Source organism: Molossus molossus, unplaced genomic scaffold (assembly GCF_014108415.1).
Source record: "Molossus molossus isolate mMolMol1 unplaced genomic scaffold, mMolMol1.p scaffold_m16_p_9, whole genome shotgun sequence".
Classification (NCBI taxonomy): domain Eukaryota; kingdom Metazoa; phylum Chordata; class Mammalia; order Chiroptera; family Molossidae; genus Molossus; species Molossus molossus.
Window position 1 is genome coordinate 30096917 of NW_023425403.1, and position 27312 is coordinate 30124228.

General features: G+C 45.1%; 1 protein-coding gene across 1 annotated transcript; it reads right to left on the minus strand.

The window, feature by feature from the left end:
- Window positions 1–5130: 5130 nt before the first annotated feature.
- PLAT (plasminogen activator, tissue type) lies at window positions 5131–27312 on the minus strand. The gene is made up of 14 exons (XM_036249935.1): window positions 27208–27312; window positions 16597–16692; window positions 15655–15697; window positions 14072–14209; window positions 13574–13684; window positions 13065–13239; window positions 12012–12103; window positions 10462–10636; window positions 9875–9960; window positions 8911–9106; window positions 8663–8799; window positions 8351–8491; window positions 7325–7491; window positions 5131–5789 (listed from the first exon to the last, which is right to left on the minus strand). Exons 2-14 carry the CDS (start codon window positions 16669–16671, stop codon window positions 5631–5633), a joined length of 1695 nt encoding a protein of 564 aa, XP_036105828.1. The 5' UTR covers window positions 16672–16692; window positions 27208–27312; the 3' UTR covers window positions 5131–5630.

A 27312-nucleotide genomic window follows, 5' to 3' on the forward strand; every position in this document is an offset into this window, starting at 1 on the left:
GAGGATCTTACTATTGTACTTTTCAACCAACAGACCTATAGCCTAATGTATGGTTTGATTCTGTAGTCACCTCTGGAAGATAGGGATGTTGGTATTAATGTCATGTTTAAGGTTGTAAGAACGAAGGTCCAGATCAATCAAATTATGTTTCCCCAGTGTGTAAAAGACAAAACCATTACAGCTGCTGATGTCTCTTCTAGTGCTCTCCTTATTTTCTTGACCTTCTTCATTGACTAATTTAGACATGAAACAAGGTTCCCAGACATCTTAACTGGTAGAAGAGATTTCTTGGAAGATGAGACATTGGGAGTTTTGGTAAAGTGTAGACACTGGTAGTTATTCTGTATCTGTGCTAATTTCCTTCTGTAAATCCCTCATGGCCATGAAGATTTTAAGACTTATTTCTGTTGACTTACCCCAAGTGTTTAATATCTATTTACTATTCCATGGTAAATATCTTAGTCATTGTTAATATCTTTTCCCTGTGACCAGGTGTATTTTATACTTGTACTTTCTCCTCTGGCCAGTAGGTGGTGACTCAGTGCCAGCAATGAGATTAATATTTTGTTTTGAATTTTAAAAGGGGAATTGAAAATGAAACTCTTAAACTTTCCCCAAGATCCCAAGTACTGGGGATTGTGTGAATCTTTGCTTTTCGAAGTTAAACATGGAACTAAAAGTTTCTGACACTTTTTGAGATTGGGACCATAGAAGAACAGTTGCACTCATCTGAATTCCTCTAGTCTTTACCCTTTAAGACTAATTGCACAATTACTTGAGAATCTTTCTTGTTCTGAGTCTATTAGCAGTGAGGGGAACATTATATTATATTATAATACTATTTAATTCTCCTCGTATGCTCATTTCCTTCCCCTGACCAGTTCTAAACGTTTTATCCTGAATTTCTTAACCCGCACTGGCTAATGATGTGTTGCTCTCTTTGTGTTTTTGTGAAATTCTGTCTTGTTGCTCAGTCAGTGGCCTCTTCTGAGCAATTGTCTTCCTCCAGTCTGCGGTTTCCAGGACTTCACTCAGAGGAATGCTGGGGCCTTTAAACTTCGCATTTCCATCCCGGGAGGCCTGACTGCTTCAGTTCATCTCATTAACCCGCCTATCTGAAGCAAAGCTTCTCATGCAAGGGGGAGGGGACAGAACCAGCTACATCCCTGCAGGAGATTCAGTAGCTGGGAGTCTTGTTCATTGGTGTCCTCTAGCCGTGTTTTTTTCTGAAATCGCTGAAAGGCACACCTATCTAAAATAAAAACCTTTAACGGGCACAGGGAAACGTGTAAGCGACCAGTCTGAAGTCAGGAAATCTGTGACCTGCATTTATTTAACTGGTCCAGGGACTTCAGCATTTCAGGGGAATTGTCCACCTCCCCACCCCACCCCCTTCAGCTCTTGGGCCTTAGAGAGTGCCTTTCTTTCATAAGTTGAAACTACTTTTCCTTCTAAAAGCCTTTAAACTGAGCAGTCGTAACTACAACTACCTTTTTGTCTCCAAGAAACTGTCAGCATATTCGCAACAGTAAGCATTGCATCAGTGGATTTATTTCTGGATCTGGGGTGTCAGTGATGACTGTTGGGCAGCAGCCAGGTATATGGGTTATATCTTAAGAGTAGTTAAGAGATGGCCTAAGAGAAGCAGGAAACAGCATTCCTTAAGTAATATAACCTGTGTGGACTGGTCTGGGAGTTAATTCTTTCTGTTGAACAGGAAAGCAAAATAGAATGGGGGAAAAATGACCCCAATACTAACTTCTAGTCTGAACCAACAATTGGGATGTGGCTATGTTAGCAGGTCATGCTAAGGTTCTTCTTATCCCTTCATTTCTCCTTGATGATTCTGTGGTTGCTGTCCAAGGAGGCTCCCTACCTCCCTTGTCTGCTCTCTCTCTAACCACCACATCCTTAATATGCCTGAGGTATGTTCAGTCCATTACTTTCCTTGAGCAAAGACCTCAGTGGCTCCCTGTTGCCTACAAAATTAAGTCCAAACTCACTTTGGCATTTAAAGTTCCCATAATCTAAATTCCAAACTACATTCTTTATATATATATATATATATATATATATATATATATTTTTTTTTAGAGAGAGAGAGAGAGAAAGGGAGAGAAACATCAACGCAACGATCAAGCCCAAAACCTAGGCATGTATCCCTACTGGGAATCAAACCGTTACCTTCTGGTGCATGGTACAACTCCCAACCAACTGAGCCACACCAGCCAGGGCCCACTCTCCATACATTCTTTATGAACTTCACTTCAAACTGTACTACTCAGTTCCTCCCCCATACTTCCACTGCCTTTTTCCACGATCTTTATAGTTTCATGCATTGATATTCCTTGCCTCAAGAATGCCTTTCCCACACTTCTCTACCAGTCCAAATCTTACCCAATTTTTTGTTTGTTTGAATTTATTTTTTAAAAATCTTTATTGTTGAATATATTACAGATGTTTCTCATTTTCCCCCCATTGACCGCCTCCTCCCCACTCCTGCCCCCCTCCCGCCTTTTCCCACACTGTTGTCTGTGTCCATTGGTTACGCATATAAGTTCTTTGGTTTATTTCTTCCCACCCCTCAACCCCCTTCTCTTTGAGGTTTGTTAGTCTAGCAACCAATTTCTTCTTAATTCCTTCACCTTTTTCACCCATTCCCCCAATCCCCCCTCCCATCTGGCAACCAATAAAATGTTCTCTGTATCTATGAAAATGTTTCTGTTCTGCCTGTTCATTTTGTTTGTAGATTCCATTGTCAATAGATATGTATTCATTGCCATTTTGTCTGTTCATATTTTTTATCGTTTTCTTCAAGAAGACCCTTCAACATTTCATATAATAATGGTTTGGTGGTGATGAACTCCTTTAACTTTTTCTTGTCTGGGAAAGTCTTTATATGACCATCGATTCTAAATGGCTGCTTTGCAGGATAGAGTAATCTTGGTTGTAGGTTCTTGCTTTTCATCACTCTGAATATTTCTTGTCCCTCCCTTCTGGCCTGCAAAGTTCCTTTTGAGAAATCAGCTGACAATCTTATGGAAACTCCCTTGTAGGTAACTAACTGCTTTTCTCTTGCTGCTTTTAAGATTCTCCCTTTGTCTTGAACCTTTTGCATTTTGATGATGATGTGTCTTGGTGTGGGCCTCTTGGGGTTCATCTTGTTTGGGACTCTCTGTGCTTCCTGGACTTGTATGTCTGTTTCCTTCACCAAGTTAGGGAAGTTTTCTGCCATTATTGTTTCAAATAGGTTTTCGATTTCGTGTTCTCTCTCTTCTCCTTCTGGCACCCCCAAGATGCGAATGTTGGCACGCTTGAAGTTGTCCCAGAGGCTCCTTACACTCTCCTTATTTTTTTGGATTCTTTCTTTTTGCTGTTCTGATTGGGTGTTTTTTGCTTCCTTATATTCCAAATCGATGGTTTGCTTCTTGGCTTTACCTACTCTACTATTGAATCTGTGTAAATTATTCTTTATTTCAGTTAATGCCTCCTTCATTTCTGACTGTGCATCCTTCATTTCTGACTGGTCCTTTTTTATGCTCTTGAGGCCCTCACTAAGTTGACTGAGGTTCTCACTAAGTTCATTGAGCATCCTTATAAGCAGTATTTTGAACTCAGCATCTGTTAGGTTGCTTATCTCCATTTTGCTTAGTTTTTTTCTTGGAGATTTTTTCTGTTTTCATTTGGGACCTGTTTCTTTGTCTCCTCATTTTGGCTACCTCCCTGGGTTTGTTTCTGTGTATTACTTAACAAGAGGTATGGGGCTAGCTGAGACCAGATGCTGCTTGTTTGAAAGAATTTAGGAAAACCTGAAGCAGGATCCAATCCTATGGTTAAGCAACTGGCAACAGCTTGGGTGGGCCTGAAAGTTGGGTGGGGCGGGGCCTCAAGGAATCACCAGGGCGGGGCTACCAGTGTGAGCCAGGTTGCTGGAGTCCCAAATATGGCAGCTGTCTGCCGCCCCCGGGAAGGGCTCACCAAAGGAACAAAGGCCTCTGACAGCACATCTGTCCTGGAGAAAGCCCCTTCTCCAGCCCTCGCTCCAGTGCCAAACAGCTCAGTTCTTCCCTGTATGTCTCTGGTGCCCCTCGAGCTGCCTCCCCTCCAAGCTTAGAGGGAGAGAGTCCAATAAGTCCGTGCGCGGGCCCTTTAGGGAGCTGCCTGGGGCTCCAGCCGCCTCAGCCTCACTGAGCCTCAGTTCCCACTGGTTTTTCCAGCCAGAATTTATGGGGACTTCTCTTCCTGGCACTGCAACACTGAGCGGGGTGCCTGGTGTGGGATGGGGACCCCTCAGTCCTCAGGAAGGACCTTCCCAGCCAAGATGTCCTCCTGATTTTTATCCGCCACATGTGGGTGTGGGACCAGCCCGTCAGCCTCCGCCCCTCCTACCAGTCTGGATGTGGCTGCTACTTTAATTCCGTAGTTGTAGGACTTCCATTCAGCTCGATTTCAGGCGGTTTTGAATGATGGTTGTTCTATAGTTTAGTTGTAACTTTGATGTGGTTGTGGGAGGACGTGATACCGCGTTTACCTAGGTCGCCATCTTGACCGGAAGTCAAGATTTGGATCTTACCCAATTTTTAAAGTCCTACTTAATTCTATTTTTTAAGATTCCCTAATCCCTCCTGCAACTAGATTCCAGTAAAAGTTTCCCTTTGCCATTTTGCAGTTCATCTCTGTTCTACCTTGTTATTTCTCAAAATAGCTTATTTGTTCCCTTTTTACTGTCCATAGCCCCTAGTCCATTGGCTTGTGTCCAGCAAGTATTCTGTATTTGTTGAATGAATGAAAGGAAGTATTGCAAATATTTAAAATGTGAACATGAATAAATCAGCTGTGGGATACTGTGTATATAACAACTATTCCACTCTGGGAAAATATGTGAAAAATAAATCTGAATTTATTAGTTTAGTACAGTATAATACAGAATTGTGGCAACAGAAAGTAAACACTACAATGAATTGATATAAATATACTAAAGCCTAGATTGTCAGTTATTAAAATGGTACAATTCTTCCATTATAAAGTTTATAAAGAAAAAACATTTACACTGTACACAAAAGGAATTCCCTCCAAGAGCTACAGAATGGAGAAAGGAGATAGCCAAATATTGATTTAAATGATGTTTTGAGTAACATGATCTGGCCAGCTAGCCCATTCCTTAGTAGGAGGCCCATGTCCCTGTTGGGCTTCCTTGTAACTATAGACACACTCTATTTCTAATGCGATACTTCTTTCTTGAAGGATCTAGTTATTTTTTTCACTACACAGAAATGCTTTTATCCTTGTGATCCTGTTTCCAAAGCTGCTCATGTTGTCAGACTAGGAGGTTAGGCTTTTTCCCCACCTCTTATCTGCCCTAGCTGGTGGTATTCTGGGAGGGGTTAGCATTTATCTGTCTTTCTGTATGAGAGAATCTATTCTGAAATCAGACCTTAACCCCTGAAAACTTCCAAAGTAGGAAGTACCCGTTAAAATATATCCTCACCCCACTCCTACTGATTTCCCCCCAACTGGTACTGTGTGATGGCTCAAGGAGAAATCTGTGTAAAGAAGCACTCTGGTTTGGTGTGTCTTCTGAAGTGTAGGAAGGCAAGGTATGCATGATTTCAAGGAACTGGTGTTCTTGGTCATGGGCGTGCATTGTCTTGAATCCAGTTTAGGTAATTAGTAACTTTGGTATATACACCTGGAACGTCTTTCTGCCCACAGCCAAGACCCCAACTGATGATGCCAACCAAAGTCATGTGGTTGTCCTTCATACACACCAAGGGGCCTCCTGAGTCACCCTGCAAAAGAGAGTACAGGTTAGTTGTTTGCAAAAATTGCAGACTCTTTGGGGGGAAGTTAGGGTTAATATTTGTGGTGTTACTATTGTACTCTTCATAGTACTTAATTCACAGAGGAAAATTTTTATCTCAATGATCTTGATCCTCCAAGAGAATTAGGCTGTATCCACATTGGAAAGTAGAATCGAGATACGTGCTCAGACATTTTAGGCCTCAGCCCTGGTTTTAACTGCACACAGCTGTGTGGCGTTGGGCTATGTTTCAGTATCCTTATTTGTATAAGAGATGATACTACCTACTTGATGAGGTTGTTATAGGAATTAATTGGGAGAAAGCTTGAAAAGCTCTTGAGAACAATGTATGACATTCAGTAAAACTCTTGGTAATTGTTAGCTGTTATTGTCTTACTGAATCAAAATTATTTTTGGTTTTTGTTTTTAACATGAAGCTTGCAAATAATCATGGTTTCACTTTGCATACAACCTTTATATAACTGTTGAGCTAGGTGATACAATGGGGATTTCTGAAGAAACTATTCCAAAGGCGACTAAAGGCTGTCAAGGGACCAAGGGGGTGGGGCTGCTATGATGACTTTATAAGAAGAAAGTCCACCAAGTCTTCAGTGCAAGAGCCTGGCCTACCTTCTTTTTGCACCTCTCTAACCCCAGCACTCATTGGACAGCTGGCACACTGCAGGCATGACCATGTCTATCAATAGCAGATTCTTGGCTACGTTTAGGTCTTAATATCACAGGCTGGTCTGTGTTCCACAGGCTAGTGTCTTGTTATCATAAACAGAAGTACTAACTCTGGCAAAGATGCCAACACAGAGAGCATGAAACGGTTTGCTTTCCCAGGTTATTGGGGCTGAGTGTGAGTTTTTTGTTAGTTTGTTTTTTAGATAGAGTAGAAGGGAGAGAGAAGGAGAGAGCGAGAGAGAGAGAAATATCGATGTGAGAGAGACACACTGATTGGCTGCCTCTTGCATGGCACCGGTAGGGGGGATCGAACCTGTAACCCAGGTATGTGCCCTTGATGGGGAATCAAACCCATGACCCTTTGGTCCTCAGGCTGACACTCTAACCACTGAGCCAAACCTGCCAGGGCTGAGTGTGAGTTTTTAAACCTCATTTCTCACAGATCATCTCTATCCTTCCCAGTGGGTTGCCATTCCTCCTTCCCCCACTACAAAGCAGACAACAATCCCCCGGCACCTACAGAAGTGAAAAATTTCTTAATTTGTGTTGTTTTATCCATCATTTCATAGTGAATTAATTGCTTGGGGCTTACAGGAAATCCTGTACCAGGTGGAGTTTCCTGTGCAGACACTGGGGAAATTTCCTGCAGTTCAGATTTCTTAAATTTGGGTAACTTTGATCTTTCTCCAGTTGCTTCATGCTCAGATGCCCTCATGTAGAATCCCCAGTGCCTCACCAAGATGAAATCACTCTATTCTGGCTAGAGGTTTATTCCTTGGTTAAGAACCTTTTTTACCCTTGGGTGGGCTCAGAGTATGGAGAGACACTCATGTTTACCTGGCAAGCATCATGCAGGTTTGCTTGGTTCCCTCCACTCCGCGTGTCTCCAGCACACAGCATATTGCTCGTGACGGTTCTGTTAGATAAATACTGGGACGTGCAGCGGCTGGACGGGTACAGCCTGACATGCGCCTCCTTCAGCCGCTCAGAATAGGAAAGAGAAGCTGAAAGAGAAGAAGGAAACATCTTATGGTTTTAGGAAAAGTTGTCAACCTTTTGGAAAGAGAAAGCCACATTTTCTAATAATAGCTCACATGTATCAAGCGTTTTACACATATTAGGTTGAGCCCTGTGAAACTGCTAATATTTTATTGTTTGGCCCTATACAAACAATAATTTAATAGAGTTTAACTCAGGGTTTCCTAGTAGCAGCACTACTGATATTCTAGACCTGGTTTGTGTGAGGGGCTGCCCTGTTTATGTAGAGGTCTGGCAGCACCCCTGGCTTCTCCCACCAAATGCCAGGATAAACCTCCATCCTGAGTTGCAACCATTAAAAATGCCACCAGACATGGCCAAATGTCTCCTGGGGGACAAAATCACCCCAGGTGAGAACCAATGGTCTAACCAAATATCTCCTTTAATCCTCATAACCTAAGGAGGTAGCTAATCCTGTTCCCATCTCACCAGTGAGGAAACTGAGGCTTGGGGCAGTGTAACATAAAAATCCAAGCCGGGGTCACACTGCTGGCAAGGAGCAGAGCAAGGATTTGAACCCAGGTCTATGGGACTGTAATCCAAGTATTCACACCCTTGCTTACTGTCTCCACTCTTACCAGAACTTTCTTCAAAGCAGTGGTACTATTTAGACCATTCATGACCTGCACAATGACCCTGTGAGGTAGGGGAGGCCGATGATGGGCTCTCACTATACAGGAAACTTGTCCTCACTGACACAGCTTCAGGGCCTGCCCCTGGGGCTAGAACCACCCTTGTGACCATTTTTCCCTCTGTCTGGTCAACAACTGCATCCCTGCTGTCCTACAGACAGACAGGATGGGTCAGTGACTTCCTTCCACTTACACGCCTCATGCTTGCCGTAGCCAGACAGCTCACATTCCGTCCAGTCGGGCAGCTGCAGGTCAGCTTCGGGGAGACAGACGGTGCGGACAGAGGCACTTTCCTCAGCACATTGCAGCGAATCCGATTTCAGCCGCAGCAGTGCTGGGGGGGGGGGGGGGGGGGGAGAAGCCCTGTGTGAAGAGCTGCTTCTGATTTTAGGGGAAGATGAAGGAGAGGGCGAGGGTTTGGAAGAGGGGTGTGAGTGCACATGTGTGGGTGTGTGTTGCATGATCTGGAGTTTAAACTGGAGCAGGGAGAATAATGACAGCTTACCAATGTCATTGTTGTAAGTGTCACCATCAAATTCCTTATGGAGGATGTATTTTTCCACTTTAAATTGCTGCTCTTCCTCTCCAGCGATCAGCCGGTATGTTCTGCCCAAGACCACCCTAAGGTGGTGGAGAGGATACCTAATGGAGAAACAGACTTAGAAACATCTTCTTGCTGTGAGGTTTCTGCTAACCCGCCTGGCCACAAGGCCTCAGAGAGGAGGCACACCGACTGGGCTTCCAAGTCCCTACCTCTCCTGGAGGCAGTGGGCAGCAGTCAGGACCCAGCAGGAACTGATCAGTATTCCCCCACACAAGAACCTCTCTCCTGGCGACCTCCTGTTCTGGACAAAGATGGCAGCCTGCCACGGATGAGAGGTGATGTCTGAGAAGAGTCCTCCTTTAATGCGAAACTCAGGACGCTTGTACTGTCTCAGGCCGCAGGTGGCTGGGAAAGGAAAGGACAGAGAAGGGAGATGAGATCTGTGGTCCCGAGGTGAAGCCCTTGAGCACCCATCTTCAGTTCTTCTCTTGGAACCCCAGGTTTCCACAGGCTTCCTGCACTTGCACAGGTTGGCAGAGTGATACAACAGTCTCCATGGTGACAAAAACCAGTTTTATTTGTTGAGTACGGAGCACATGCCAACCACTGTATATACACCATCTGTAACCCTCACAACACTGACCTTCAGACATTCCTCCTGGGGAATGTCTACCCCTTTCTTTTCCACCTACTCAACCTTACCCATCCTTCAAGGCCCAATACACCTCCTCACGAAGCTTTGTTCCCAACACTCCAAGCCCACTAGGTTCTGAGCAAGCTTACTGATACCACTCACTGAGGACTCACTCCACACGACCTCGGATGTGAGCCAACTGATAATTTGTGTCTTACCTGCCCCGTTAGCCTGTGTTTCTTGAAGAACATTCTGGCTGATCTGTGTGTTCACAGGAACTGAGTAATAATAACAATCTATTCTCAGACAATGTCCTGTGCATGAGAAGTGAGTATCTGCCCAGAGTGTTACCACCCCACCCTTGCTCAGTCATGGAAGCCCTCTCCCCACTGAGGCCGGATCTCCCTGAAAATCTGGCAGCTACACAGTCTGAGCCAGACGTCTGTGGAGACACAGGAAATGGCGTGGCAGAGGACATGGTCAAGAGGAGCAGGGCAGTGAAGCTGGGCAGAGGGAGGTGGCTGGGGGCCAGCCCTTACAGCATTGGGGAATGTCACAGTATTCCCACGTCAGCTTGCGGTCCTTCAGCACATGGCACCACGGCTTGGCATCCCCATCTGGATTCCTAGATGATAAAGGGAGTTTAAAGTTTTAAATCACATTTCCAATCACATCCCAAGCCATGGAAGAGGGGAAGGGGGCTCAGCGGACCAATGGCAAAAGCATTGAGCTGGGAAGGAGGATCCTGAGTTCTGGACTTGGCTCGGTCACAGACCCACCCTAGGAAAACAACTTTAATTTCAGCAACAGGACATTATCACCTCACAGGGTTGTTGGGAGGGACTGTGAGCTGTGCTGTGAGGGAACTTGCAATTCATTGGAATAACAGTGCCATGTGAGAGTGGAACATGAGGACCAAATGGCTACAGGACAGGACCTCTAACTTGGGATTTGGGTTGAAAAACTGGTGGACTTTGCTTTTCATAATGGGTTTTATTCTAGTCAATGAATAGGTTGGACTAGATAACAGCCATGGGTTCCTCCCACTCACTGGGTCTTCTCCCACCCCATTTCCTAATCCTGTCCTTTGCCCAGACCTGAGCACCTCGGACCCTGTGCTACATACCGGCAGTAATTGTGTTTGCCCAGGCCCAGTGTCTGGGCGTTGGTCTTCCATGCCGTGTTAATCTTGCCTATAAGGATCAAGGAATTCCACTGGAGGCAGGAGGCACCAGACGTGGTAAGGCTGTGGGTACCACGGTATGTTAACCCTTTTCCAAAGTAGCAGTCTTCATTTTTTTCTAGAACAGAAGAAATCTCAAACTGAAACGAAACCAATAAAACGCTAAAGCAGGCAAGGTGGAGTTTGCAACAGGAACTGCAAGGGAGCTGCTGGCCTGGCGTGGAAGGCAGCCAGCCTGCCGGGGAGAAGGTGTGACAGCATCCCGCCTCCCCTCTTTCTTCTTCTTCAAGCCCTTTCACACAGAGATGGCAAATGGCTTTCTTCTGGTGTGCCAACTTCCACCAACTGGATACAGCTTCCTAGATGGCTGTGTTGAAAGAGATTCTGAGGTATATTCAGCTTCAGCAGGAAAGGGTGCTGTGTTCAGTTAGTGCTAATTATTCCTGGAGCTGCCTTGAAAGTAATTATGGGTTTCCTTGTTTATATTTGACAGTGAACCGAGGTACTTCAACGGAGGGGCATGTCAGCAGGCCCTGATTGTGCAGATTTGCCTGCCAGGGCTCTGAAGGCTTTGCTGGGACTGGCAAGGAAAGAGAACGCTGCCTATTCTACCTGTTTGCCCTATTTTACCCTCTTGTCTCCCCATTTGAAATGGACAAAATATACCAGTATAAGAAATAGTATAATTAGAAGTGATCTTAAAGAGCATCGAGACCAGTGAGTCCCAATTTAGACCAGATCCTGGGGAGGATGGTTTAGCATCACTGTGAAGAGTTCTTGACTTCACAGGCGTATCAGCATTTCTTGTAGACTGAATGCACATTATTTTGTATATATATATTTAGAACTTTAAAATATGTTTTTCATACTATTGTGATAAGTAACAATTATTTGTGAATGCACTGCTGAATTTTTGTAACTTAGTATTTTTAATTTTTATTTATTTATTTTTTAATCCTCACTTGAGAATTTTTTTCTATTTATCTTCAGATAGAGTGGGAGGGAGGGAGGGAGAGAGAGAAACATCGCCGTGAGAAGGACACATCGACTGGTTGCCTCCCAAACGACCCCAAACAGGGCCGGGGATGAACCACAACAGAGGTACATACTCTTGACTGAAATCAAACCCTCAACTCGTTGGTCCACAGGCCGATGCTCTAACCACTGAGCAACCGGCCAGGGATAACTCAGTATTTTTTAAATCTGAGAAATTTTCTCACATTAAAAGTCGAGAGAGAGAGAGAGAGAGAGAGAGAGAGAGACTGAGAAATAGCCCCATCAATGAAAAAAGGGAGCGTCCCCATTCATTCTCAAAAGGACTGGAAACCACTGATGTAACCCCACCTTCTCCTCTGTAGATGAGGTAAGAGGTGTGAAGAGATCGGCTCAAGGTCAAACAATAGCTAGAGGCCAAGCCTGGGCAAGGACCCGCCTGTCCTCCTAGACTTTTCTCCCCATGACACCGCAGAGGAAGGTGGGGAGGCTGCACTTACCCTTGGAGCAGACAGGTGTGCTGCAGGACTCCGAGATGTACTTCCCGGCCTTGAAGATATAGCACCAAGGTTTTGCGTCTTTGTCTGGGTTTCTGAAAAATCAGCCAGGGAAAGCCAGAGGGCATTAAAAGAGGAGCTTCTCATCCTCTTCTGGGGAAAGAGTTAGTGAGCTTTGGTTGGCACAGGATAGTAGTATCATGTTAGGTGGAAGTATGACTTAGTAATTGTCTTCATTTGGAGATTGCGGTTTAAGGAGATATGTATGTGTGCCAAATTGATAAGGTGTGGAGTGTGACAGTTTTGTTTCTTTGTTTGTTTTTTGGTTAATCCTTACCCAAGGACATTTTTCCATTGATTTTTAGATAGAGTGGAAGGGAGGGGGAGAGAAAGAGAAAGGAGACACAGCAATGTGAGAAAGATACATGGATTGGTTGTCTCCCACACAACCCCAACCAGGGCGGGGGATCGAACCTGCAACCCAGGTACATGCCTTTGACTGAGACTGGAACCCATGACCCTTTGGTCCATGGGCAGATGCTCTAACTGCTGAGCCAAACTGGCCAGGGCTGTGATGGTTAATTTTGTGTGTCAACTTGGCCAGGCTATTGTGCCTAGTTCTTTAATAAAATACCAATCTAGGTGTTGTTGTGAAGAGAGTTTGTAGATATGGTCAACATCTACATTTAGTTGACTTTAAGTAAAGAAGGTTTTCTTCTATAATGTGGGTGGGCCTCATCTAATCAGTTGAGGGCCCTTAGAGCAAAAGTTGAAAAGAGATTCTGTCTCAAGACTGCTGTATCAACTCCTGAGTTTCCAGCTTGCTGGCCAGCCTACAGATTTTAGACTTGCTATCCTCCACAATTATATGGGTCAATTCTTTAAAATAAGTCATTGTGTGTATATGTGTATGTGTGTGTGTGTGTGTGTGTGTATCCCCTATTGGTTTTTTTTCCCCCTGGAGAACTCCCATCAATCTAATGCAGGTATTTTCCCTAGTGGTGGCAGCTTCTCACCAGAGAAAAAACTACTTGGTAGGGAAGATGGCCCCCTCACCTGCAGTAATTGTGATTCCCGAGGCCCAGCTTGACGGCATCTGGACTCCGCCCATTGTAGGATTTCCGAGCCAGAACGTTGCTGTTCCAGTTGATACACTCAGCCCCACTTTCTGCTGTGCTCCACGTGCCCCTGTAGGTGACACCTTGGTCCTTGTAGCAGGTAGCACTGGCATCTGATTGAAAGCAGGAAACACAGTATCTCACATGTGAATCCCCCCTTTCATTTAGTTTCTCAAAGGGGTCTCACTGGCATCACCCCAAACCAATGAGGCAGGCTGGCTGCTGAAGCTACTGGAACCTAAGAGGCGAGTGGGTGGCTAGGGTCACCCAGCTGACTGGTGGCAGAGCCAGCCTCCAGATTCACACCCAGGGGTCCAGCACTTTGGTTTTCTAACCAGCCCTTGGATGACTGTTCCTGTCCTCACTCCCCACCCATGCCCGTCACCAAGGTAGATTTGGCAGTTTGGATTTCAGTCTCTCTCTCACACCCATCCACCTACCACTCACCTATTTCACAGAGTTTTCCATTAAATCCTTCAGGGCACTGACAGACAAAATCTGAGAAATATACAGCCTGCCGACATGTTCCCCCATTGAAGCACCTCGGTTCATTGCAACCTGTCAAGTAGAAACAAGGAAATTCCTAATTACTTTCAAAGTAGCTCCAAGAATAATATGAGTTAAAATATTAAGAGTGCTCTCTACATGTCAGGCACTATTCTAAGCAGTTCACAAAATTAACTCATTTAATTCTCACAGCAAACCATGAAGTATGTGCTATTATTCTCCCCATTTTACAGAAAAGGAAACTGAGGCTTGGCAAGTGAAGGCATCTGCCCGGGGTCACACAGCTTTGCTCCTTTTTTGCTCAGCACTTTCACATTTGCCTAAGGCAGATCATGCCTGGAATCTTCATGTGAAGATTTGAACGTGTCAGGGACCAATAGAGACAGTGATGAGATGGGAGGCTGAAGCTCAAAGTCTCGGCTTGAGGTCCATACTTACCTTTGACGGGCACAGAGTGGCACTGCGACCGGCCGCTGTTGCACCGACAGTATTCTACTCGGTTGCTTCTGAGCATGGGGCGTAGCCATGACTCATGCTGCCGGTATGTCATCTGGGTTTTTTCATCTCTGCAGGTCACTGTAACAAAAGACAGGCTGACCTCTTGGGGTACAACTCACTAAAAACTGATGGTCCACCTCTGGTCCTACTGAGAAAATTCCTATCTCACTTTCTACATAATCATCCTTTATTCCTTTCTTGCTCTCCACTGGGAGATAACACATACCTAATATTCTGTCTCCAAAGACTCCTTTTATTGTTTTTTCTCTGATGGGCCCTCATTTTGAAAACATTTATCTAGCAAAATACATTTATTAAGTAATAGTCTATTTTTTCATTTTAATTCATCAAAACTATGCACATGTATATACTTGTCTACTAGAGTTTTTGGTCCACTTGAGTATTACCACGTTCAAATGATGCATTTCTGGCCCCAAACAGAGAAAATTGGCATTTTGGTCTGTGCAGAAAATGTGCTACCTCCATTAGTACTTTTGAAAATATAATGAAAGTATATGGAAATAGTTGAAGTACACCCATTAATATTCTTTCCTTCCTTCTCTGTTTGCAAACCAGAATGCCAACCTAAAAAAAAATCTTTAACTTCTCATTAATTAAAAAGTAACTTATGCTCATTGTAAATAGTACTATTGCTTCTTTTGAAGGTCCACTGGGGCCAGGATACCCGTGTCGGAAATGCTGTGCAATCCAACAGCCATGGCAGTAAGAGGTCAAGTGTGACTCACTCTGGGGGCACTTCCACTTTAAAAGGGGTGTTGTAAAGTCTTTCAGACCCAAAGAAACTAGCTCATGAAGGAGGAGAGTTGAGGACCCCAGTTTGGTAGTTTTGGACCTGAAGCCGGGTCTAGAGTTCTTCAAATCAGAGTCAAGACAATCCATCTGGCTGTTAGCAAGTTTCATTCTTGGAATCCTAACGGGAATGTTCCTCAGGTTTCTGGAATTGTCTCTAGACATGGTCTTAGGGACAGAAAGTCTCCCCATACCACTTCTGAGAGGTGACCCAGGCTAGTTATTCCTGCTTTACCAACGGAAAGAACTGAAGACACAGGGTGTTCACTAACAAAGATGCTGAGTGGACTCCAGCAGGATGGGGGTCACAGCCCAGGAAAGACCCTGGAGGACCAGGACAGCTGCGACCTGGCAGCAGCGTAGACTTGGGCCAGTCACTAAATCTCCAGGGCCCATTTTCTCAACTATGTGACAGGGCTTAGGGCCACTGTGCTTGCAGGCTTCCATCAGCTGTGTGACTCCCTGATGGCCTACCTGTCCCTGTCTTCTCAGATCCTGGCTCACTTGCTTCAGCTACCTGGGTGCACGGTGAGTGAGTGATGGGGGCTTGACACAGGCGTCTTTGCAGAATTGTCCTGTATACTTCACCTTCATATACCTTACGTTATCAGGTGATTGGGCAGAAGATAAATCCCATGACAGAGTCTAAAATACCCTGAGCATAACCTGCCTCCTACCTGCATCAACCCCTCTCCATTTCAGCTTCATCTTACCGCTGTATGATCTGGCTCCTCTTCCGAATCGCCTGTGGATTTCCTGCAGAGAAGCCAGGGGTAGAGAAAGGATCAGTACAGGCTAGGAATCTTAAGAATAAAGGTAGCCACTCCAGAAGACCACCCATCAACCTGCCAATAAGATGCCACCTGCCCAGAGAGTTCCCCCCTCAGGTTAACTGGCCCCGTGTAGAATGTCCATTTCTTGCCTTCTTGTCTAATTCTTCCTCCCCTTCTAGACTGGTGCTGTCCAAAAGGACTTTCTGAATGATGGAAATGTTTAATACCTGTGCTTTTCAATATGTAGCCACCAGTCCGTGTGGTGACTGAGCACTTGAAATATGGCTAGTGTGACTGAACTGAATCTTGTATTTTATTTAGTTTTAATTAATTTTAAATTTAAATAGCCACAAGTCATCAGTGGCTACCACACTGAACAGTGGAGCTGTAGTCCCCATCTCCTCCATGTAGCCGTCCCTGACTCCTCTAAACTCTTTTTGCTCAGGTATTGCTCAGTTAGCCTTCTATGGCATCCTCTGTTGCTGGACAGTTTCAGGAAGCATATGTTTTGTACAGCTTCGTCCCAGTGAGATACTAAACAGCACAAGGGCAGCTTGCCTGCTTTATGGCCCATAGCACTTGTATTCTTTTGTAAATACGTTATGGACTAATTCTAACACAGTCTTAAAAAAAAAAAAAAGCTCCAAAGAAGGTATTCAGAGGCAGGGGAGTGAAATTACCAAAATGTTCCCTTGAGATACAATAAGTGCCTAGGGTTCTGCTGCCAGAAGCCTGAATCCCAAGCATCCTATACAGAGGGGATTGTGTACATGTGTGTTTGGCAGCTCTGCTGGCCCTTTGTCCCTTTGCCTCTCCACTGGGGGTGCCTGGAAGGGCCACAGCCCGGAGGGCGAGGCACTCACACGGCACCTGTGCACCCACCTGCCCGGGCAGCGGGAAGACTGCTCCACAAAGCAGCAGTATACACAGCAGCTCTCTCTTCATTTCAGCCAGCATTTCTTCAGTGTCCCTTAGGTTCTGGAAAACAGAGGGGAAAGCTCAATCGTGTGATGTGAGAGGTCAAAGGGTACAACAGAGTTCAAGAACTTGCAATTTTACCATGGCCGGGCCCTCCAGAATCATTTCCCTTGGCAGGAAATGCCATGACAAATGTCTGGATGATGTGGGATTTTATTTTTCTTTGTATAATAAGTATATATCTTTTTATTGTGGTAAAAGACGTATAACATCAACTTTACATCTTAATCATTTTTTTTTTTTTTTAATCTTCACCCGAGGATATTTTTCCATTGATTTTCAGATGACTCTTTGTGCAGCAAAGAGAAGGCTCCTCCGGGCCGGCCCTCCCCCTCCCCACCGCTCCTTTGGAATATCTGTCACCGTCTTTATAGACAGGTCTGACAAAGTGCAGATTTGCAGAAAGGAGCAGAGGCATCTGGCTTTAGTCATTAAACTCAGATCTTCCTGGACCCCAAATTCAGGCTTTCATGTGCCTTTCCCAGAGCTTTTGCTTTTAGCAGCTTCAAGTAGGTTAGTTGGTCGGGGTGTTATTTTGTGGTCTGGCAGGCCCACTGGCTCCTTCATCTTTAAGGATTAAATTAGGGCATTTCTTCCCTTGACTCATTTCCCTTCAGTCACAACAACTTTTGGTCCCACCCCTCCCCCCACCCCAAGGCTCCTAAGTGCCCTGACCCTTTAGAGGCTTCGGGGGCTTTTATTCTAGCCTGGCTCTGGCTCTCGTTCCTTTTTTGTTTATTTGCAAAGAACTTCTCCTATTGGAAATGCCATTCCCTTCACATGGCCCCGAGCTCCCTTCAGAGCAAGGATAAAACGAAAGGGTGAGAGGGGTGATGGGAGACGCTTTAGGCCCCAGTGATTCTTCCTGGGATCCTGGTGACAGGCAGAGGAGGGACACCAGAGCTGGGGGGATTGGGGAGAGTGCAGGAGGGCCTGGCCAACAAAGAGTCCAGCTAGGAAACCCAGACCACAGGCTCAGAGGAAGTCTTGCCAACCAGCACACCCCTCCCCTTGCCCATTGTGAAGAAAACAGAAAGATGCTCAGATCTAGGCCTTTGTTCTGATTTGGCATGCCAAGGCCCCCTTCTCAGGCTGGTGTTGGGGTGTGTGCTCTTTGGGGGCCCTTTTCTTAGAGAAGGTAGCTTGCTACCATTCACTGGTCTCGGTCAGTTTCGGAAGAAAGAAGTAGGCCATCTGAAATAGGAGAGCACAGTGGAGTCTTCCGAACACAGGGAATTGCTCGGGATTTTCTTTCTCAGCTGCCCTTAATTTCCCCCTTTCTCAAAATTCTCCCAAATTCATCTGAAATTTCCCTTCTCATTACTTATAACCTTTAAAAATAGATCTTCTTAAATGTATTCCCCCTCTTTCTTCCTGACACTCATTTTCACATATTTATAGCATCCTTTATTATCTTAGCCAAACCTTGAGGAGAGGGAGACCTCTAAACCCTCGAGACCTCATGAAGAAATTCTGAATGAAATAACGAATGAATGAGTAAATGAGCCACCAGCCAAACAAGGAACTTCACTTGCACGCCAAACCAACCTGTCTTTTCAATATTCTCATTCACCCAAGTCCAGGGATTGGTGTAGTCTTTTCTCTGGATGCCTGCCAAGTTACCGTTTTATTTCAAGAACTCACTGTCCTCCTAAATGGAACACAGTTCTAGATGTTGGAAATTGCAAAGTGGGAAGTGAAGTATGAATATATTTACATTCCCTGGACAAATATGGGGAGGAAGACGAAGTGGGAAGGAGGAACTCGGCTTAGAACTGGGTACGAAGACACCAATAGCTGCATATGCCAAACGCTTTTGCAACTAAAGAATCAGCATAAGGGGGGAAGCGTATTTTTGTCTTCCGCTCCTGGGAGAGTTGGAGGCTGCCTGTCTTCTATCAGGTCTATCTTCCTCTGCCCCTTCTGGGCCTTGCTGGGCCTTGTACTGACACAGTGCAAATGATTCTCATGCAAAAAAACAATGTGATAGCTTCATCCTCTCTGCACAGAGGCAATGAGAGCAGCCGGACAGGCTGGGGGGTAAGAGAATGACAAAGGAATTAGTCACCCCGTCAGCAGACAAGCAGCACAGTCTGAAGATGGGAGAAAGAGAAGAGAGAGGGAAATGTGTCTTTGTTTTTCCTTTGTTAAAGAGCTGGGTGTAGAGGCCTGGACAAAGAAGAAAGTGAGTCCCAGGAATGTGGACTCAGACTCAGGACCCATGGGACCTCTCTAGGACAGACAGTGGACCACAGGCTCCCACCAAAGGGCGAAGCACCAGGTGCTCATGGTGAGGCCAGGGTGGGAGGTAAGATTTGAGGAATAAGTGTAACAAGTCCTTCTGAGGCTCACTTTATAAATAAAAACGACATATATTTTTTAAAAATGTGTCCTCTTCCTTCTGCTATGTTCAACCGTTTCCCAGAATCAAAGAACTAAAAAGGCAAGGAAGCAAGGGCAGGGAAGGAAGGAAGAAAGGGAGGGAGCGAAGGAGGAAGAAAAAGAAAGAAAGAGAAAAGCAAGAAAGAAAGAAGAGAAAAAGAAAAAGAAAAGAAAAGAAAAGAAAAGAAAAAGAGAAAAAGAAAAACCATGAGGATTCTCACTTTTGTTCGATCGGAGTCTCTGAATCACTGAAAGAATCACTGTATGAGAGGAGCGGGAATGGCCATAAAGCCTGCCATTCCCAAGGTCCCAAGGCTCCAGCCCTAGCAGGCCCACCGTGGCACACAAAGTTGATTTTTGCAGATTTGTAAAAGGCATCCTCTCTGGCGAGTGAAGTTCAGCAGACGCAAGGCTTGGCAAGTTGACAAAGACTCCGTGCAAACAGAAGAAAACAGAGCACATGACTTGGCAAATAAAGCATGTCCTGGATTTCAAGGATGCAGGGGCAGGCACCCTTGTGCACGCTACAACCTGCATGGCTGCATGCACAGCCTCCCTTCATCTGCTTCCACAGCATCTCTGACCTTCCTGTCTGGAAGCCCTGTCGGGTCCTGCTGGCTGCAGCAACAGAGGGACTCTATTCACTGGTCCTTCTGAACAAGTGTGATGATGACTGCTCTGGGGAACAACGGGAACAGTGGTCTGGTAACCAGGGAGAAGGTTACTGTCCCCAAGCCCAGGATGTGTGCCATTCTGGCTGAGAAATCATGATCACACCAACCAGAAACTCAGTGTTCATTTCCACAGGGATAATGTGGGGGGATGCTGATTGATGGGCACCAGTTCATAACTGCTGGAGTCTGGACTGGGTGAAGCCACTGAAGTGGAAGCAGGATAGCTAGAGGAAGGACCTGGGGACAGCAGAGGAAGTGTTGTCCTTAGTGCCTTTCCATTTCCGTTGCCTTCCGCTCTCCCTCCATTATCTTCCCACCTTCTCCATCTTCCCCCAGAGAAATCTGCTCTCAGGAAAGGAACTGACACACTTATTCATATAAGGTTAAAGCAACGGAATAAAAACCACCGTGCTGCCCTTCTAAAAGCATTCCCAGGGATGCAAAACCAAGTGGGCTGGACTCTTAGAGTCTCCTCCAGGGCTAACATTCTGTGGTTTCTGTTGCAAGAACAAATGATGTAAGGAGTGTACACATGCTGTGTAAACTATAAAACACTTTTACACTTGATCTTAGCCAAAAGGCCGAGAAGCGATATATAAAACACTTTTAAATGGGTATAAGTACTTTTTTTAAAAATCCTTATCCAAGGACATTTTTTCATTTTTTGTTCAGACGGAGCGGGAGGGTAGAGAGAGAGAGAGAGAGAGAGAGAGAGAGAGAGACATCGATGTGAAAGAGACACATCGAGTGGCCACCACCTGCACAACCCAACCAGGGCCAGGGACAAACTGCAACCGAGGTACGTGCCCTTAGCGGGAACCGAATCTGGGTCTTTCTGGACCTCAGGCTGACACTCTAACCACTGAGCCAAACTGGCCAGGGAGGTATACGTACTTTTATTTAAACACTCAACCACCTGCTATAAGTGATTTGCAATAAAAGAGCTCATTTGCAAATGCAGTCCATCACTCAGTCAGGTTCTACAGTCCTAGGTACAAATAATGCCATTGCCCCAGGTGTTATAGAACTGGAGGCTTTAGTTTCCATTTCTGCCTACAAGAAAAAGGCAGACACGCGAGTAAGGCAGAGGAGGTCGGAAAGTACAAAGGAAAGAGAAAAGTAAATTGATACTATGATCAAATTGAATAACGTGTGCAAGGTTTGCAATCTGAATCTTTGGTAAAGGCACTTTTAGGTTATTATTGTGTTTCTCTCTGGAAATCCGAGTAAGAGAAAGTCAGTCTGCAAGAGTACCAAATACTCTAAAATGACTCATGGCTTTAAAACCAAAAACACCCGCTCTCCCCCCACCCCCAACCACCATGGCCCAGAATGGATGCCAACAAATTAGAAAAGAAGTGGCCAGAACTCCTTGGAAGAGCAAAGGCATGCTACTAGAGTAAGGACAAGAGCCAAGGTGAGATGGGAGGAGGAACCAGGCCTCGGAGAAGGGGGTGAACTCCCACAAAAGCTCACTATTGTCTGAGCCAGAGTCAGAGGCTGGGACAGGAGCCATTAGCCTGGTAGCTCTAGTCCCATTTATACAGGTCCTCCTTTTTATAGAGGCCACGCTCTCAGAATAAAAATTAGTTTCAAAAACTGCCATCACATAAGCAATACTTAACCTTTAAAGAAGGTAATTTTCTATGCGCCAAAGCTTATTTTCTCTCTTCTTAAACAGAACTCTTTATAACTAGGGGCCAAGAGAGGGGGCGTTTGTTTATTATTTAATTTGATCATTTCAATTAGGTGAATAGAATAGAATCCTCTCCTGCTCCCAGCTCCATCTCCACTCAATCACTCAGAGCAGAATTCTCTCCAAAGCATCTTCAAAACACAGGCCTAATGACCCCAGTCTAAGCTAGATGATATTAACCTGGCTACTAAAACAAAACGAGGCTGAGCATGGTTATCCCCTCAACATTCCACCCCCTGCCAGGTAATCATAGTGATTTGGGGAAACCAAGGGAGTGTTGTTTGTGGGTCTAGGAAAACAGAGTCCATTGTGTCTCCTCCTATGAAAACAAACAAAACAACAAAACAACAAAAAAATCTTTCCTAATAAACTTAGATTCCTGTAAAGAAAAACCAAGGTTCAGCTGACAAAAGCTAAGTCACTTAGTCAGTGCAATAAAATGTTAACCCCAAAGCCTGAATCCAAACAACCCCTGCAATCTGTGTTAATCTAAAAGAGCCTCCTGTTAAGCAATGAGGGCAGTTCCTCCTGTTCCTTCCACTCCCTAAAGCAAACATCACTGAGTGGTAAATAAATGCGTAATAATTTGATAATTCTTCAGATAACCTCCAGATGTCCACACATTTGAATCAAGCAAAATGATCAGAAGCTTTCATCGTATTGTTACTGAAATTTGTCCACATTTTACTGGACTCACCCGAAAGGGACCTTAGAGTATATTTTTTGAGAGATGCGTGGATTAATGCCACTTGCTCATCATGTATTTGAGTACCCACTACCTGTCAGAGAGTTTACAAAACCCTTTTACATCCATTGAATCATTTAAGACACTATTATCTTGTGTCTTTGGATAAGAGAGTTGAACTTCAAAAAAGTATAAGGGACTTGGCCCCACGGTGACACACCTTGCTAGAGGTGATATCAGGACGCAAACCCAGGGTACCCAGCTCTAATATCAAAAACCCGACACGCTTTTCACTACTCCTTGCTGTGTCCTGATGTTGGATTGTAATGTTTTTAATGTTCAAAGATGCTAGTTGAGAGGAACAGCATGTCCTAATGCGAGGAGCACAGCCTTTAGCCAGTGGTTCTCAACCTTCCTAATGCCACGACCCTTTAATAGAGTTGCTCATCTTGTGGTGACCCCCGACCATAAAATTATTTTTGTTGCTACTTCATAACTGTAATTTTGCTACTGTTATGTCTTAGGCGACCCCTGTGAAAGGGTCATTCGACCCCCAAAGGGGTCGCGACCCACAGGTTGAGAACCACTGCTCTAGACTCTAGCTAGACTCTAGAGGCTTAACTTCAGACTTCACTTACCACTTTCAGGCTGCATGGGGTTTCCTGGTTTTTCTCCTGGGCTAGTCATTTCCACCTTGCTGCACTGTTACGGCACTATAGAAGAAGAGGTAAAGGGCCTCCTAATGTCTGGTGCACAGTAGGGTTAACTGTACTTACTGTTGTGGGCGCCCTTCAGAAACGGGAACACCAAAGTTTGCAGCTTCTCCCCGCAACAGTAACTAAAAGCTGCCAAGGCAGAAGGGATGCCAAGCTCTATGGGGTCCTGATCAAACTGAAGTGTCATTACTGAATACTGTTTCCTAGATCATTTGGACATCTTGTGATGACCTGTAGCCAGATTCTTTACAATGGATAGAATCATGCCCTTTATGTGCACAGATCAGTATTAGCAGGAGCTATTATTTCCCAGATACAGGTGGTGCTTTTTATCCTGTCTTTAATCTATGTTTTTATTTGCTTTTCCCAGGTCTATTTATACCACACATGCCTAAACTGCTGTGAGAAGTGGGGATTAGTGGCTAAGACAGCTGAAAGATTAGGCTCTTGCTACTGATAAGGCCCACCTGATGCAAAACAGGACTGTTTGACAACCAGAAATATTATGGGAGGAAAATAAGGCAACTGGAGCTTCCCAGAAAAACAAAACAAAAGAGCTTCCCCTTTCTCTTAGTAGCCCAAGTGGCAGACACTGGCCCTTGCTACAATGAGGCAAAATAAAGCAAGTTTCTATTTTTGGGGAACATGACACAATGTGAATAGCCAGCAGAGAAGTTGACTGGTAGTCTTTTCTCTTTTAGACTATTCATAGTAGGCTACTGGGTTTAGCTTCCCCAACCAGCCCTTGTCCCCTAACTTTAAAAAACTCAGCTCACATCAAACTGCTTTTGCAAAGATGTCTAACAAAGGGGCTGGAGAACACCCTTGGGTGCTACCCTCCCAGTGTCTATCAGGTCCCCATTTCATCCACCTTGACCTCAAATCTAATTCCCTCTCTTGAATCCATAGGTGATGACTTACTCACTCTCTGTATTCATCGTCAAACGTCTATTGAGCACCAAGCATGCATTAAGCACTGGCTCATGGTATAAAGACACATATGCTCTATCCTCAAAAACTCATAGCTTGGGAAGGGGACAGACAAGTAACTAGACAGTCATAGTAGAGTGTGGTCAGAGCTGAGATATACAGGGCAGGTGTGGGGGCGATGGAAGGTGGGAATGCAGAAGAAGAAGGGGTCTACTGGAATGTGGAGGAGGGGGATCTAGCTCACTTTTGTTGAGGTGGGGGAGGGGCTGGTCAGGGTAGGCTTTCTGGAATGGATACTATATAAGCTGTTTATTGAACAAAAGTAGGAGTGAACCAGGCAATGCAGTAGGGTGTTTCTGACCGAACATAACCCCAAGATGGGCCCATTGTCTGGGGCCCAGGATAATAGCCACAAGCAATCAGAGCCTCTTTCTTTTTGGCACAAACGCCTTTCTTTGGGCTAAGGAGTATAATTCGCACACCCCAGGATCTCCTTTCCAGGGTGTCCCTAGGAGGAAGGGTGGTTTGGAAAGCCCAAGAGGTCTGAGGATATTGGAGCCTTTGGGGAAGGAGTTCAGTTTGGATTCCCTAATGACTAGGTACAAGTTAATGGAATATTGGTGACTATATAATAAACAGAAAAGCCTCTTAATACAAAGTTCTCCCAGTATCCGGGTTCAACCTGACCTTGAAGTGCTCAGAGGCTCCAGGTAGAATAAGGTCTTGTAGGCCATTTCCCAAACAGACCTCTTCAAGTCACTGGTGTCCAGGTCTGGAGCATTACATAGCCATCCTGTACACCGGGGCCTGTTGGCCAAGAGTTACTTTCCGGATCATGGCCATTGGCATAGAAGGTGCTGGTCAGCTGCAATTGTATTAGTTCTATAGGAAGGACGGTTGGTTAGCATTCTTTGGGAAATCATGGTCAGTACCAGAACTTGCCCGAGTTATCCCTTCAAAAAATGTTTATGAAATGCCTGTTGTGTGCCCAGTACTTGGTTCATTTTGCTTTCTGTCATAGTTCTTTATTTTCAGGTGATCAAGAGATTTATCTGTTTCATTACCATCTTCTACAGAAGTCTATTTCCCAGGCAGGAGAGTAAAACATGAATGCACAAAATATCACTAAGAAAACGTGCTGTCTTTTTATGTAAGTAGACAACTAAGCCAAAGTCAGGAGACCATGTGGCTGGGGTTGGTCTCCTGGGGTTGGTCAACCAGGGTGGATGATCCCTAAGTTTCTTTCTAGCTCTAACTTTCTCTGAGTCTAAATCATCCTCACTTTTTTTTATCTGATTTGATTTGATACCCACCACATAATTTTGTGAGTTGGTTGACTAGGATCAGGTTTACGACCTGAAACCAGAAACAGAATTTTTCTCCATGCAAAGCAAATGGCCCAAAGAAGGAACAGAGTATTCTGCTCACTCATCCTTCATACGAGCCCTCTTATCAGAGCAGAACTGAAAAAACACAGAAAGTAGACATTTTATTCTGATACTGCAGATGCCCAAAGGGCAAAGAACCGAGTGAAACCGAACATTTCAACTCAACACCCAAAGTTTTCCTTGCAACAGATACTCGCATTCTCAGAGCTGTATATGGAATCTGAATTTGACTGGAGCTAAGTCCATTGCTTCGAATGACTGTTGCCTCCGCAGCCGTCTGACCAAAAATAATCTACATGCACCTGGAAGCTTTGGCAGTCCTGAAGCTAGCACTGCTCCTTCTAAACAATGATCCTAGCCAAAGGGCCCCTGGAGTTGCTATAAAATTCCATGACCAGAAAAACTCCTGTTGCAGATTAGGAACAGGCCTCACCTGGACAGTAAGTTTCTCCAGTTGCTTTGTGGCCCCCACCTCTCATTTACAAAAGCCTTAGACAGTCCTGGTAGTTTCAAGTCCCACCACCAAAGTTGTGGCTGTGCTGCCTGTTATAATGGTTTGAAATACACTGATCATCAGCTCTGCTCATCAGCGGGTTAGGCCCTGAGGAAATAGCAGTCCTCAAGTCCTACGTCAATGAGCACAAACTAAGGATAGCGTCACTGCTGTTCCTCAGCTACAACCTGGTGGCATGAACGGTCCCAGCCTGTGATGAAGCAACTGAGAATAGCACAGACATTGGGAGAATCTGATACGAGGCTTCACAAAGTCAACTGAGATGATCTAGGAGAGTCTGGACAGAAACGAAGTCATTTAGACAGAGGATAGCTAGAGATTTGAAGCTGGTGTCTCAGAACATTTAGGTAGAATAAATTGATGGATAGGATGGAGCTCTTTTTGTTTCAGTATTTACCGCATCCCTGCTGGTGCCCTGAGTCTGACTCTGCTGTTACCGGAAGCACTCACTCAGTATTTCACTCTGATCGTCATATATTGATTCTGGACAAGTCAATGTCCAGATCCCAGCATGAGTCTTCCTGCCTACAGACAAAAATGGCTAGGAAGACCTTTTGAGGGAAATCCACTTAATAGCCGTATTTGCAGAATTTCTTCATAGGACTGTAAATGTCCACACACACGTAATTTTTTTCTGACATCAGTTGGCTGCAGAAGACTACCGTCATTATTCCAACTTGGTCACCAAATAAATCATCCTTACCACATTGCTTTGCGCTTGAGATTGTCATGAGTTACCTGGGAGCATGTTTTTCTCCATCCCTCCTTCCCTCAGTCCCTCCCTCCCTCTTAACTGTGAGGTTAAGAAAATAAAGATAATAACAGTGAAAATCTAGAGAGACTTGATATGCTTTCTGCAGAGTGCTTTAGGAATAAAGGACATTGATGTTATTTTTTTTCCCTCTGTAATTGAAAACTCCTTAAAGAGGACCTCGCATCTGCACATTGGCACAAAGCCAGAAGACAAAGCTGTCCAGTGGGGATGGTGAGGGAAGGGGAGCTCAGAGGCCTTTCTCTGAACGCTCCCTCCTTCTCTTTCCCAGCAATTCCCACATAACCATGCTCTGGAAATGCCACTCTCTGCCCCATCCCAGCCTCAGTTTCTCTGTGAGCTCACTGAGGGAGGCTGCTGAGTCAGACACCCCCACCCCACCCCCAAGTGTCCCACTGGCACTGATTTCACATTTCTTGCCTGTTAGTCATGAGGTGCTCCTGTTGTCTATTCAGAGCATTTCTGTATAATTCTTTTCACTTTCCCCTTTACTCCGCAAGCAGAGATTTCTTATTCAAGAAAGAAGCCCTCCTGCGCTCCCTCCTCGCCTGCCCAACTGGCCTGTCCAAAACCCGCCAGCCTATCCCAATTAAATGCAGATTCAATAAGAAGTCTCCTTTGGGTGTGGATTGTAGCTAATCCTCTTTGCCTGGAGTGCAAAGTCAGTCAGTCCCTCATTTAGACACTCCTTTATTGGCTTAGTTTGCCAGAAAGACTTTTAAGAGAGAGAAGAGGAGCAGGCAAAGAATTCAACCTACCACCACTCCTCGGCTTCCTTCCCTCCTGGAAAGACTTTCTCGCAAGCTCGGGGCTCCAGCAGGACCTCAGCGCCAATCTCTGTGCACGGCTCCGGCCTCCTTTAA

Coding starts and splice junctions, on each gene's coding strand:
- PLAT (XM_036249935.1), bottom strand. CDS start 16,671: ATGCTGGCTGAAATGAAGAGAGAGCTGCTGTGTATACTGCTGCTTTGT. Junction 14,210..15,654: donor AGGAGCCAGATCATACAGCG/GTAAGATGAAGC, acceptor CTTTTGTTACAG/TGACCTGCAGAGATGAAAAA. Junction 9,961..10,461: donor GGCAAACACAATTACTGCCG/GTATGTAGCACA, acceptor TTTATCATCTAG/GAATCCAGATGGGGATGCCA.